This window comes from Mercenaria mercenaria, chromosome 2 (assembly GCF_021730395.1).
Source record: "Mercenaria mercenaria strain notata chromosome 2, MADL_Memer_1, whole genome shotgun sequence".
Classification (NCBI taxonomy): domain Eukaryota; kingdom Metazoa; phylum Mollusca; class Bivalvia; order Venerida; family Veneridae; genus Mercenaria; species Mercenaria mercenaria.
The window spans coordinates 65519530-65534339 of NC_069362.1; the positions used below are offsets into that span (position 1 = coordinate 65519530).

The window sequence follows — 14810 nt, forward strand, 5'->3', positions numbered from 1 at the left end:
TTATGTTAAATAAGAAATAATCTATAGCAAAAGAGTGTTTTAACACTGTTTCATAATTTATGCACAATGGGCGGTTATACGTTGGGCATAATAATATCATGAGAGCGCAGCCCGAGTGAAATTATTTGTACGACATATTACTGCCCAAGTGTATAAATAGTGTTAAAACACTCTTTTGCTATAAATTATTTCAATTCTAATATGCCCTTAATCTAAAACAGTAGATATAATATAGTAGTGCTCTTTCTTGGTCGCAAGAAAAACTTTGACGTCATTCTAGCGTAAGTGTGTTTTAACAGAGACAGGCATATCAGAATGTTAATTATCTGTTTGAATGTGTACAATATAAAACTGATTATATAACCTGTATTTTGATAGGTACAAAATAAAGCTAGATCATAATACCTGTGCTGGATATAATAGGCTGACAAACCCATATGACTTTTCGTTATCATGGGAAAATAACTTGATTTAGATAACAATTTTACTTATATCTTTTTTATTACTTGACAGATTTTAGTAAGATAAAAAGCGTCAAATCATTGTCTGTCTTAGATGCTTTCTTATCAAAATCAGTCAAGTTAAAAGGAAAATATAATCAAAAACATTACTTGGATCAAGTGATTTCTCTGTGTGTACAATACTGAAATGTCTAGTAGGTTGGCCACCCTGTGCAACATTACTTGTACTGATGATAAACCCGAACAGAAAATGAGGTTTTTTACCTGTAACTTTTTTATTTCTGCAAATTGAAATCAATGGTCGGTATCAAAATAAAGCTTAACCTTTGCTGAAAACTTTACATAATTCAAATTTATATTTAGTAAGCAAACTCACACGAAGTGAGGGCCTGAAAGGGGTATCTAAAAAGGGGACTTTATGAACGTTGACTGATGATAAATTCGAATCCTTTGTCATTTACAAAATTTTCTTGGTATTATTATATTGAAACTTTCCCCAAAAAGCTGCAACAGTCATTCCTGATCAAGTAATGAAAAGTTAACAAATGTCAGGCCTTCATGTTTCGACAGTGAGCATGCGCAAAAAAATGCTCTCTTCCCCAGTAATTTTGGATAAATATTTCTTATACAAATTTATTTAAGTCATTTATTTATACAGAATATTTACCAATTTTGTTTTTGTTTACACCAGTTGGTGTTGTAAGTGGAAAATGTTAGATGTTGTGTTCAATTTTATAAATAACCGATTGCAATCAAATATTTCCAAGGTGTTCGACTTTATCATCTGTCCGGGTTTATCATCAGTACCAGTATACAATTTTTTGCCTTTTGGTGAGGTCAATATGTAGATTTATCGACCAAATATCGACCAAACCTAAAAGGCAACAATTGTTTTATTATTAAATCCAGCCTACTTATAGGTAAAACAATTACATACAAGTATCTGCAGCCTTTGGTCATGTTTCGTATATTGTATACAACATCGCATTGTTTTGACATCAAACCGTAATGACGTCACAGCTGGAGGTCAATACATGTTTTTGAATCCGCTTTTGAGTCAATATCACTTTTTATCATTGATCATGAGACTACATCAGACCAATGGAAAGGACTATAAATATAGATTTGATAATAAACAAGAGGACCATGATGGTCCTGAATCGCTCACCTGCCCCCACATGAACTGAGTATGACGTCGTTTTTTCTATTCTTTGACACAGTGACCTAGTTTTTGAGCTCATGTGACCTACTTCTGAACTTGACCTAGATATCATCATGATAAAAATTCTGACCAATTTTCATGAAGATCCATTGAAAAATATGGCCTCTAGAGAGGTCACAAGGTTTTTTTTATTACTTGACATAATAACCTAGTTTTTGATGGCACGTGACCCAGTTTTGTATTTGACCTAGATATCATCAAGGTGAACATTCTCACCAATTTTCATAAAGATCTCATGAAAAATATGGCCTCCAGAGAGGTCACGAGGTTTTCCTATTTTTAGACATACTGACCTAGTTTTGACTGCATGTGACCCAGTTTTGAACTTGACCTAGATATCATAAAGGTGAACATTCTCACCAATTTTCATGAAGATCCATTGAAAAATATGGCCTCTAGAGAGGTCAAAAGGTCTTTCTATGTTGAGACCTAGTGACCTAGTTTTTGACCGCAGTTGACCCATTTTCAAACGTGACCTAGATAACATCAAGATGAACATTCAGACCAACTTTCATACAGATCCCATGAAAACTATGGCCTCTAGAGTGGTCACAAGGTTTTTTCTATTATTTGATCTACTGACCTAGTTTTTGACCGCACGTGACCCAGTTTCAAACCTGACCTACATATCATAAAGATGAACATTCTGACCAATTTTCATACAGATCCCATGAAAAAATGTGACCTCCAGAGGTCACAAGGTTTTTCTATTATTTGACCTAATGACCTAGTTTTGGACCGCACGTGACCCAGTTTCAAACTTGACTTAGATATCATCAAGGTGAACATTCTGACCAATTTTCATGAAGATCCCATGACAAATATGGCCTCTAGGGAGGTCACAAGAATTTTCTATTTTAAGACCTACTGACCTAGTTTTGGACCGCAGTTGACCCAATTTTGAACATAACCTAGAAATCACCAAGACGAACATTCTGACCAATTTTCATACAGATCCCATGAAAAATATGGCCTCTACAGCAGTCACAAGGTTTTTCTATTATCTGACCTACTGACCTAGTTTTGGATCGGACGTGACCCAGTTTCGAACTCGACCTAAATATCATCAAGATGAACATTCTCACCAATTTTCATGCAGATCCCATGAAAAATATTACCTCTAGAGAGGTCACAAGGATTTTCTATCATTTGACCCACTGACCTAGTTTTTGACCGCAGTTGACCCGGTTTCAAACTTGACCTAGATATCATCAAGATGAACATTTTGATTAATTTTCATGCAGATCCAATGAAAAATACGGCCTCTACAAAGGTCACAAGGTTTTTCTATTATTTGACCTACTGACCTAGTTTTGGACTGGACGTGACCAACTTTCAAACTTGACCTAGATATCATCAAGATGATCATTCTGACCAATTTTCATGCAGATCCCATGAAAAATATGACCTCCAGAGAGGTCACAAGGTTTTTCTATTATTTGACCTACTGACCTAGTTTTGGACCGGACGTGACCAAGTTTCAAACTTGACCTAAATATTATCAAGATGAACATTCTGACCAATTTTCATGCAGATCCCATGAAAAATATGACCTCCAGAGACGTCACAAGGATTTTCTATCATTTGACCTACTGACCTAGTTTTTGACAGCACGTAACCCAGTTTCCAATTTGACCTAGATATCATCAAGATGAACATTCTGACCAATTTTTATGAAGATCCCATGAAAAATATTGCCTCTAGGGAGGTCACAAGAATTTTCTATTTTTAGACCTACTGACCTAGTTTTCGAACGCAGTTGACCCAGTTTCGAACTTGACCTAGATATCATCAAGATGAACATTCTGACCAATTTTCATGCAGATCCCATGAAAAATATGGCCTCTAGAGAGGTCACAAGGTTTTTCTATTATTTGACCTACTGACCTAGTTTTGGACCGGATGTGACCCAGTTTCGAACTTGACCTAGATATCATCAAGATGAACATTCTGACCAATTTTCATGCAGATCCCATGAAAAATATGACCACCAAAGAGGTCACAAGGATTTTCTATTATTTAATTTACTGACCTAGTTTTTGATGGCATGTGACCCAGTTTCGAACTTGACCTAGATATCATCAAGATGAACATTCTGACCTATTTTTATGAAGATCCATTGAAAAATATGGCCTCTATGGAGGTCACAAGGATTTTCTATTTTTAGACCTACTGACCTAGTTTTCAATCGCACATGACCCAGTTTCGAACTTGACCTAGATATCATCAAGATGAACATTCTGACCAATATTCATAAAGATCCCATGAAAAATGTGACCTCTAGAGTGGTCACAAGCAAAAGTTTACGCACGCAGGCACGCACGCACGGACTGACTGACGACGGACGCTGCGTGATCACAAAAGCTCACCTTGTCACTTTGTGACAGGTGAGCTAAAAAAACTTGAGTTTTGATGGATACAATGAACGTTTTATCATTATCTGTGTTCAGAAGCTGGATCATGTTACATATTTTTGGATGACTGCAAACTAAGTATGGATCAACTAACCTGTGTAGGCTATAGCTATGCTCAACAACAACATCTCCTTTGTCTTCATTAGATGAAAAGACCTCTCTACAACACAAAATACATAATAAAAAATTATCTACATGTATATAGCTATTCATCTCAGGTAAAAACATAAACGAGGGAAATGTTTGCTAGTTCATTTTTGAGCTTATCTCTGTTATTCAATAGTATTTCAATTATGTAACAGCAGGTAATTAACCTAAGCAGTGTTCCTGGATTCTGTACCAGTACAAATTTGTTCTGCCTAAGTATAAATGCCAACTTCCCTACATGAATAAGAGGTGGAGGATGATTAATTTCAAACACAATCTTTTTATCATATCATCAGTAAGAACATACACCTTGCCTGCAGGTCAAATAATGACCCTGTGGTCTGTAGATCCCCTTTTAAGCTAAGTGGGCTGGCAATTAGGTCTATGATGTAGCTCATCCCCTTGCCACATGGAGTGATTTATGTTTTATCATAATAATAATGATTGTTCTATTTCAGAAATCAATAAATTTCTAACATCAACAAGTGGTCCAAATGATCTTAGGTCACTCACCTTAGAACAGTTTGAACAAATTTATGGTAATGAATATCCTACTTAAAATGCGACCCCTTTCGCATAGGCAAGGTGTTTCTTTGATTTAAGCAGGTGACCTAGTTTTTGACCCAACAGGACCCATATCTGAACTCGACCTAGCTTTCATCAAGACAAACATTCTGATCAAATTTCATGAAAATTCTTTGATTTGACCAGGTGACCTAACATGACCCATATTTAATCTTGACCTAAATTTCATCAAAGCAAACATTTTCATCAAATTTCATGAACATCCTGCCTAAAATGTAGCCCCTATTGCATTCACAAAGTTTTTCTTTGATTTTACTGGGTGACTAAGTCCTTGACCACAGATGACCCCTATTTGAACTCGACCTAGATTTCATCAAAACAAACATTCTGATCAAATTTCGTGAAGATCTAGAGAAAAATGCAGCCCCTGTTGCATACACATGATTATTCTTTGATTTGACCAGGTGACATAGTTTTTGACCCAACATGACCCATATTTGAACTTTACCTAGATTTCATCAAAGCAAACATTTTCATCAAATTTCATGAATATCCTGCCTAAAATGTAGCCCCTATTGCATTCACAAAGTCTTTCTTTGATTTTACTGGGTAACCTAGTTTTTGACCCCGGATGACCCCTATTTGAACTCAACCTAGATTTTATCATGACAAACATTCTGATCAAATTTCATGAATATCCAGTGTAAAATGCAGCCCCTATTGCACACACAAGGTTTTTCTTTGATTTGACCGGGTGACCTAGTTTTTGACCCCAGACAACCCATATTTAAACTTGACATAGATTTTATCCAGACAAACATTCTGATCAAATTTCATGAATATCCAGTGTAAAATGCAGTCCTTACTGCATACACAAAGTTTTTCTTTGATTTGACCTAGTGACCTAGTTTTTGACCCCAGATGATCCATTTTCGACCACGGATGCTGGACATTGAGCAATCACAATAACTCATTTGAGCATTGCTCAGGTGAGCTAAAAATTAACTTACTTAATGCTGTTAATGGAGTATCCACCTGTGCCTGGCCACTAAAATATAAATAAATTTGTTAAAAAAGCCTGCATCATTTAATAAATTAAACACAGGTTTACTTAAAGAAGTTTTTATCTTGGAATGAAATAAATGGTAGAACACACATACAACTTTACCTATAGCTAAATATCTCAAACCAAAATGGACATTACTCAAACAGCAATGCATTTGATTACTCTCCCATTCATATTGTTTTCTTTCTCATTCACATACGTTTTCTGTTTAAATCATATTGTTCTCTCTCAAATTCAAACTTTTTCTCTAATTCATATTGTTTTTTTCTTTCATTCACATTTGTTTTCTGTTGTTATCATATTACTTTTTCCATTTCATTCATATCATTGTCCTGTCTTACATTGCTTTTCTCTGTCATTCACATTGTTTTCTATCTCATTTACATTGATTTTCTCTCTCATTCACACCTTTTTCTCTCTCCCATTCATGTTGTTTCCTGTTTTTCTATCATTCAAATTTGTTTCCTCTCTCAAGGACATTTGCTTTTTTCAATTGTATTCACTCACATTCACATATTTAAATGTTGCATCAAAACTTTCCCACTGGCAATGTCTGGTATAATGATTATCTTAACTAACACTACAAAATTAATACTGAGACAATTGTGTTTAATTATATTTAAAACATAGACTTGCATCAGTGAATAAATGAAATGGATAAACAAAGGATATGAGAATGTATACCTTGAGTTAAGATTAACTAGATATGAGAATGTAAACCTTGAGTTAAAATTAACTAGATATGAGAATGTATATATTGAGTTAAGATTAACTAGATATGAGAATGGATACCTCGAGTTAAGATTAACTAGATATGAGAATGTATACCTCGAGTTAAGATTAACTAGACATGAGAATGGATTAACTAGATATGAGAATGTATACCTTGAGTTAAGATTAACTTGATATGAGAATTTGTACCTTGAGTTAAGATTAACTAGATATGAGAATGTATACCTCGAGTTAAGATTAACTAGATATGAGAATGTATACCTCGTGTTAAGATTAACTAGACATGAGAATGGATTAACTAGATATGAGAATGTATACCTTGAGTTAAGATTAACTTGATATGAGAATGTGTACCTTGAGTTAAGATTAACTAGATATGAGAATGTATACCTCGAGTTAAGATTAACTAGATATGAGAATGTATACCTTGAGTTAAGATTAACTAGATTATCTGAGTCTGTCATTCGTTTCTTCCTCAGAAAGAGTAAGAAGATGGATCCAAGAAGAGCAGCCCCACTCAATCCAATAAATAATTTGTTACGTTCTTCCTCCGATATATCCTCAGAACCTTGGAGCACAAAGTGGCTGTATGCATTGCCGAATAACAAGCTGAAATATGTACATATACATGCATTGTTCTTGCAAACAAGAAAGGTTAAAGTAGATATTAGTTTGGTGTGTGTTGGAAAGATACTTGAGAGCAAACATTTGATGAGCTCATCAAAAGAAGGTAGAGGTGATGGTTAAACATAGTCTGATCTGTTTTGCTCAAAAATGTTCCTGTATTACTTTGATTTCGATAAGTCTTGCACTAAATGGCAATATATGAGCCAATTTCAAAGTCCAAAAAAGGCCATAATTCAGCCAAAATAGTTATGTACTCTTGCCTACTAATGGAAATCATAATGATAAACAAGTGTTCAAAGTTTAAAAGCCTTATGTCAAATAGTTTTGACAAAACATGGACTTGTATGAAAAGTTTCATTGAAAACAGAACCAATTTCAAAGTCCAAAAAGGGCCATAATTCAGCCAAAATAGATGACAGAGTTATGTTCTCTTTCCTACAGATAGAGACTATTATACTAAACAAGTGATAAAAGTTTAAAAGCCATATGTCAAACACTTTACAAAAAATATGAACTGGTACGAAAAACTTAACCAAGATTTCTAAGTCAAAAGGGGCCATAATTCAGCCAAAATCTTTGATGGAGTTATGTACTCCTATAACTGGACATGGTGATGGTAAATAGGTGTTGAAAGTTTCAAAGCTTTATCTCAAAAGACTTTGTCAAAATATGAACTGGTATGAAATATTAACCCAGATTTCTAAGTCAAAAAAGGCCATATTTCAGTCAAAATCCTTGATGGAGTTATGTGCTCTTGCCTATAACTGGACATGGTGATGGTAAACAAGTGTTGAAAGTTTTAAAGCTTTATCTCAAAAGACTGTCTAAATATGAACTGGTACGAAAAACTTAACCAAGATTTCTAAGTCGAAAGGGGCCATAATTCAGCCAAAATCCCTGATGGAGTTACGTACTCTTGCCTATAACTGGCAATGGTGATGGTAAACAAGTGTTGAAAGTTTCAAAGCTTTATCTTAAAAGACTTTGTCTAAATATGAACTGGTACGAAAAACTTAACCAAGATTTCTAAGTCGAAAGGGGCCATAATTCAGCCAAAATCCCTGATGGAGTTATATACTCTTGCCTATAACTGGCTATGGTGATGGTAAACAAGTGTTGAAAGTTTCAAAGCTTTATCTTAAAGACTTTGTCAAAATATGAACTGGTATGAAAAACTTAACCAAGATTTCTAAGTTGAAAGGGGCCATAATTCAGCCAAAATCCTTGATGGAGTTATGTGCTCTTGCCTATAACTGGCCATGATGATGGTAAACAAGTGTCAAAGCTTTATCTCAAAAGACTTTGTCAAAATGTGGACTGGTACGAAAAACTTAACCAAGGTGTGATGCCGACGCTAACACCGTGGTGAGTAGGATAGCTCTATTTATTCTTCGAATAGTCGAGCTAAAAATCAACAGGGATCATCTGCTGGTCATGATCAACCTCCCTATTAGGTTTTATTATCCCAAGCCCAAGCGTTCTCAAGGTATCTTCCGGAAAGGTTTTAAATGTTCCGGGTCAATGTGACCTTCACCATTGGCCTACTGACCACAAAATCTAAAGGTCATCTACTGGTCATGACCAGTCTCCCTATCAAGTTTCATAATCCTAGGCCAAAACGTTCTCAAGTAATTGTCTGGAAACGTTTTAAATGTTCCCGGTCACTGTAACCTTGACCTTTGACTTACTGATCTCAAAATCAATAGGGGTCATCTGCAGGTCATGATGAACCTCTCTATCATCTTTCTATCATCTTTCATGGCCCTTGGCCTAAGTGTTCTAAAGTTATCGTCCAGAAACCGTTTAACTGTTCCTAACCAATGTGACCTTGAACTTTGACTTAATGATCTCAAAATCAATAGGGGTCATCTGCTGGTCATGAACAATCTCCTTATCAGTTTTCCTGATCCGAGGCCCAAGCGTTCTTGAGTTATCATCCGGAAACTGATCAGGGTCACTGTGACCTTGACCTTTGACACACAGATCTCAAAACCAATAGGGGTCATCTGCTGGTGATGACCAACCTTCCTATTAACTTTCATGATCCTAGGCCCAAGCGTTCTTGAGTTATCATCCGGAAACGGATTGGTCTACATACAGACCGACCGACCGACCAACATCTGCAAAACAATATACCCCTCCTTCTTCGAAGGGGGGCATAAAAATATGCATGCTTCACAACAAAGAGCCCTTTTTCAAATTTTTAAATAAAACACTGAATAAAAAGTTACAATTTTATGATGATCAATTAAGCATTCATGAGATGAAGTCACTTAATAAAGTTTTTTTTTTTTGGTGATCTTAAAGGGGCAAAGCTGAAACATTTGAATAAACTTGACAGTGGACCATAACAGGATGCTTCTGACCAAGTTTGGTGCAATTCTGACAGTCTCAGAGGAGATGTTATCTGAAAAAATATGTTAATGGACAGACAACGGACGTTGAGTGATCACAATAATCCAAGCAAACCCAAGCACTAAGTGCTCAGGTGCCCTAAAAAATTGATAAGCATTCATACTTTTATTGCATATCATTTTAATGTTTAAACCTGTACATATGATAGGGGTGTAACAATACGCTAGTCTCACGATACAACACATATAGGGATACAGATGCAACGATATGATACGTATTGCGATACACATCGAGTACCATAATAAGCATTCATATGACAAAATGAAACAAGAGGACCATGATGGTCCTGAATTGCTCACCTCTTCCCACATGATCCAGTTTTGAGTATGACGTTGTTTTTTCTATTATTTGACATAGTGACCTAGTTTTTGAGCTCATGTGACCCAGTTTTGAACTTGACCTAGATATTATCAAGATAAAAATTCTGACTAATTTTCATAAAGATCCATTGAAAAATATGGTCTCTAGAGAGGTCACAAGGTTTTTCTATTATTTGACCTATTGACCTAGATTTTTAAGTCATGTGACCCAGTTTCAAACTTGACCTAGATATCATCAAGGTGAACACTCTGACCAATTTTCATGAAGATCCATTCAAGGGTATGGCCTCTAGAGAGGTCACAAGGTTTTTCTATTTCAAGACCTACTGACCTAGTTTTTGATCGCAGTTGACCCAGTTTCAAACCTGACCTAGATATCATCAAGATAAATATTCAGACCAACTTTCATACAGATCCCATGAAAAATATGGCCTTTAGAGAGGTCACAACGTTTTTTCATTATTTGACCTACTAACCTACTTTTTGACGGCACGTGACCCACTTACGAACTTGACCAAGATATCATTAAGATAAACATTCTGACCAATTTTTATGGAGATCCATTCACAAGTATGGCCTCTAGAGAGGTCACAAGGTTTTTCTATTTTTAGATCTACTGACCTACTTTTTGACCGCACATGACCCTGTTTCGATCTTGACCTATATATCATCAAGATGAACATTCAGACCAACTTTCATGAAGATGCATTGAAAAATAAGGTCTTAAGAGAGGTCACAAGGTTTTTCTATTATTTGACCTACTGACCTAGTTTTTGACGGCACGTGACCCACTTTCGAACTTGACCTAGATATCATCAAGATGAACATTCAGACCAAGTTTCATACAGATCCCATGGAAAATATGGCCTCTAGAGAGGTCACAATGTTTTTCTATTATTTGACCTACTGACCTAGTTTTTGAAGGCACGTGACCCACTTTTGAACTTGACTTAGATATCATCAAGATGAAGATTCTGACCAATTTTCATGAAGATTTCATGAAATATATGGCCTCTAGAGAGGTCACAAAGTTTTTCTATTTTTAGACCTACTGACCTAGTTTTTCACCGCACGTGACCCAGTTTCCAACTTGACCTAGATATCATCAAGATGAACGTTCTGACCAATTTTCATGAAGATCTTGTGAAATATATGGCCTCTAGAAAGGTCACAAGGTTTTTCTATTTTTAGACCTACTGACCTAGTTTTTGACCGCACATGACCCAGTTTCGAACTTGACCTAGATATCATCAAGGTGAACATTCTGACTAATTTTCATGAAGATCTTGTAAAATATATGGCCTCTAGAGAGGTCACAAGGTTTTTCTATTTTTAGACCTCCTGACCTAGTTTTTGACAGCACATGACCCAGTTTCGAACCTGACCTAGATATTATCAAGATGAACATTCTGACCAATTTTCATGAATATTTTGTGAAATATATGGTCTCTAGAGAGGTCACAAGGTTTTTCTATTTTTAGACCTACTGACCTAGTTTTTGAGGCCACGTGACCCAGTTTCGAACTTGACCTAGATATCATCAAGGTGAACATTCTGACCAATTTTCATGAAGATCCATTGAAAATTATGGCCTCTAGAGAGGTCACAAGGTTTTTCTATTTTTAGACATACTGACCTAGCTTTTGACGGCACGTGACCCAGTTCGAACTTGACCTAGAATTTACCAAGATGAACATTCTGACCCATTTTCATAAAGATCCCATGAAAAATGTGACCTCTAGAGATGTCACAAGGGAAAGATTACGCACGCACGCACGGACGCACGGATGACGGACACTGCGCGATCACAAAAGCTCACCTTGTCACTTTGTGACAGGTGAGCTAAAAAAAATCAATGTTCCTACACTTGGAAAGTACTTGAAATTTTGCTTTAAAGTTAAAGAAACTGTTATAAATCATACATTTGTTTAGTTACTCTCTTCAACAATGATTTTATGAAAGTTTTCATTCAATGTTTCTACTTTTCACTGTATCGTTTCTGTATCTTGAAACCTGGCCTATGATATGATACGCGTATCGCCAGACTAATGTATCATGATACAGTGAATTTCGATATATTGTTACACCCTTAACAAATGATTGGCATTTTCGTGACTGTGCTAGGTGCAGTATGTAATCCCCATTTGGGTTGTTGGTAGAACTTCAGTCTAAACCGACCTGGATTTCAAGACTGATCTATTATATCATCAAGACCCTGTTAAATTCAACTCTAAAAAGGAAGTAAAGAAACTACCAAAATCACCATTATCTCTGCATATTTCTAGCCACAATCAAATGATAATCTTTAAACAAATATTAATTGGTCGTATTTCACAAAGATTGTACAGCATAAATGCTATTTTCTATTACTTACCTACACTGAAGCAGAGCCCAGAATATGCCACTGTTTCTGGAAATTGTTTCGGAGTCGGAGTTAATTGTTAGAAAATTACCCTGACCTGTCCACAATACTGAAAAGAATTCAAAACTTCAATAAAGATTGTTTATTAACTTCAATGATAATTGTTAATTAACTTCAACAAAGATTGTAAATAAACAAGAGCGGTTTGCACAACACAAATGCCCCCCATGAAGGCCTGCCAGAGGCAAGTGGATAATTTATGTATGTTATGACCTTAACCTTTGATCAAATGACCTAATAATCATCAGGGTTCATTTCGTGACTACAGGCAACTGTGAACAATCCTAAGAAGACTGACAGCCAAAGTGTTTTCTGATTATTTAGCAAAATCTGTTTTCAATCTAGAGGTCACTGTGACCTTGACCTTTGACCATCTGACCCCAAAAACAACAGGATTTATCTACTGACCACATCCAGACATCTATATCAAGTTTGACAACTGTAGGATGCAATCTTTAATTACAGTGTGGAAATCATTTTCAGTATTGAGGTCATTGTACCCTTGAATTTTGACTTTCTAACTCCCCAAAATAATAGGGTTTATCTACTAACCATATACAGTCATCCGTATCAAGTTTGATGACTGTAGGCCAAAGCATTCTTAATTTACGGAGTGGAAATCATTTTCAGTCTTGAGGTCATTGTGACCTTGACCTGTGACCTACTGGCCCCTATGACAACATGGGTCATCTACTGACCACAGACAATCATCCTTCGAAGTCTGAACATTGTGAGACCAAGTATTCTCTAACTAATGATCAGAAACCAAATGGTCTACCAAATGACATGCAGACAATGAGCAAAGTAATATACCCCTCTTCATTGAAGGGACGCTAAACAAGAGTTGTCACAAAAGACAGCGCATTCAGCTATTTCGGTGCTGGACAGTGAGGAAGCTGGAGCTATCACTGGAGTATTTAATGACTCAAATGTGTATGACAATATTGGACAATAGTTTTAAGTCCAAGCTTAAGATATATAGATTGGATGTTTCTAATTCATTAAAAGACAATAATTTCATTGTCATTGTGCAGACTTAATTTGTTAGAAACTATCTTCCAGATATCACAAACAATTACTAGCATATAACATAATAATATAAACTAAAATTTATATGCTATCAACAGAGATATCTTGGTTGAATTTTACAGCATTTGCAGGAAGCAGTTCTGAGTGGATACAAACATACTACATATCTAGACAATGTGATTAACCATTTACCAAGACAGGTTTTCTGTGTTCAATATCTGACTGTAGTTGTTTCAGGTTTTTTGTATTAACACTCTGACTCTAGTTACTTCAGTATTTTTTTTTTTTGAAAATGTGTATGATATAGATGTAAGAAATACATGTTACTTACTTGCAGCACCAAACCCAACAAGTCCTGATACTGTATACAGAGCCCATGTCATTGGCTTCAAGAATGACAGGATAAATAAGCTGAAATGAAATCAAAACTTCACATATAGCTACAAGTGACCACTGGGATAGATATATTGCAATTCTTAGCCACAAATAATGCTACTGCTCAACGACTTTGTCATAATAATTGTGATTAAATAATTTACCAGTTCCGCCTTATGATTGATATGCATAATATTGCATGATTCCTTAGATACACTTACTAAATTGCTTGCTGATCAAAACTTCCAAGCTAGTCAATAAATAAGTGTATATTATTAGATTTGTTACATTACTCCTTATATACATCACCATCCCACTGTTAGCGCTACTGACTAGTCAACAGTTTACGTAAGTAACACCACAGTGAGGGGCTCGTGTAGTGGTAGAAGGCACAGTATTTAAATTAACCCTTAGCTTGCTGGCGGCAAGTGATTCTGCCTTTGCGACCAGTGCAGACCAAGATCAGCCTGCACATCCGTGCAGTCTGATCATGGTCTGCACTGTTCGCTATTCAGTCAGTAAATTTTTAGTAAACACCCCTTCAAATGATAAATGGTACTGCCCAAATTGGAAGATGGACCAGTCCATTATAGAAATTTAGCATGGTAAGGGTTAAACCACTGTGAAGGCCTTCTCTGGAGGTAGAAGGAAAAATAAATCTAAGTAATGTGGTCCTTATTGATGAATATACTTACAAATATAACAAAGAACCAATAAACATAGAAATCTTTGGTCCCGTCACCACGATGATTGAAGGAGCCAGCCAGTTTGACACGGAGAATACTATATAGATGATGCTCAAACTGAAATAAACAATGTTCTGCTATTTTCTACTCAACAGTTATCTTGAATGTCTTGTACACACAAACATTCTATACAAAAATTATAAAATGCAGAGATTTTAACTGTATTTATTAGTTGCACATACTTGTTTTGTTAATTCTTTGTGGAAATTCTTTATTTTAATATTCTTTCAAAGTTTTCAGGTACCAGTAATTGCATTTCTGATAAAAGAAAATGGGAATGCTATTTTCTGTAGCTTAAAAATGGCAAAT

General features: G+C 35.7%; 1 protein-coding gene across 1 annotated transcript in view; it reads right to left on the reverse strand.

The window, feature by feature from the left end:
• LOC128555186 (UNC93-like protein MFSD11) overlaps window positions 1-14564 on the reverse strand; it is a 34260-nt gene extending 19696 nt beyond the window's left edge. The window contains exons 1-6 of the mRNA XM_053536786.1: window positions 14451-14564; window positions 13712-13791; window positions 12304-12400; window positions 6994-7176; window positions 5780-5817; window positions 4192-4257 (exon numbers count right to left, since the gene is read on the reverse strand). Coding sequence (XP_053392761.1) covers window positions 4192-4257; window positions 5780-5817; window positions 6994-7176; window positions 12304-12400; window positions 13712-13791; window positions 14451-14476 — 490 coding nt within the window. The 5' untranslated portion in view covers window positions 14477-14564. The remainder of the gene's footprint in view (window positions 1-4191; window positions 4258-5779; window positions 5818-6993; window positions 7177-12303; window positions 12401-13711; window positions 13792-14450) is intronic.
• Window positions 14565-14810: the final 246 nt, after the last annotated feature.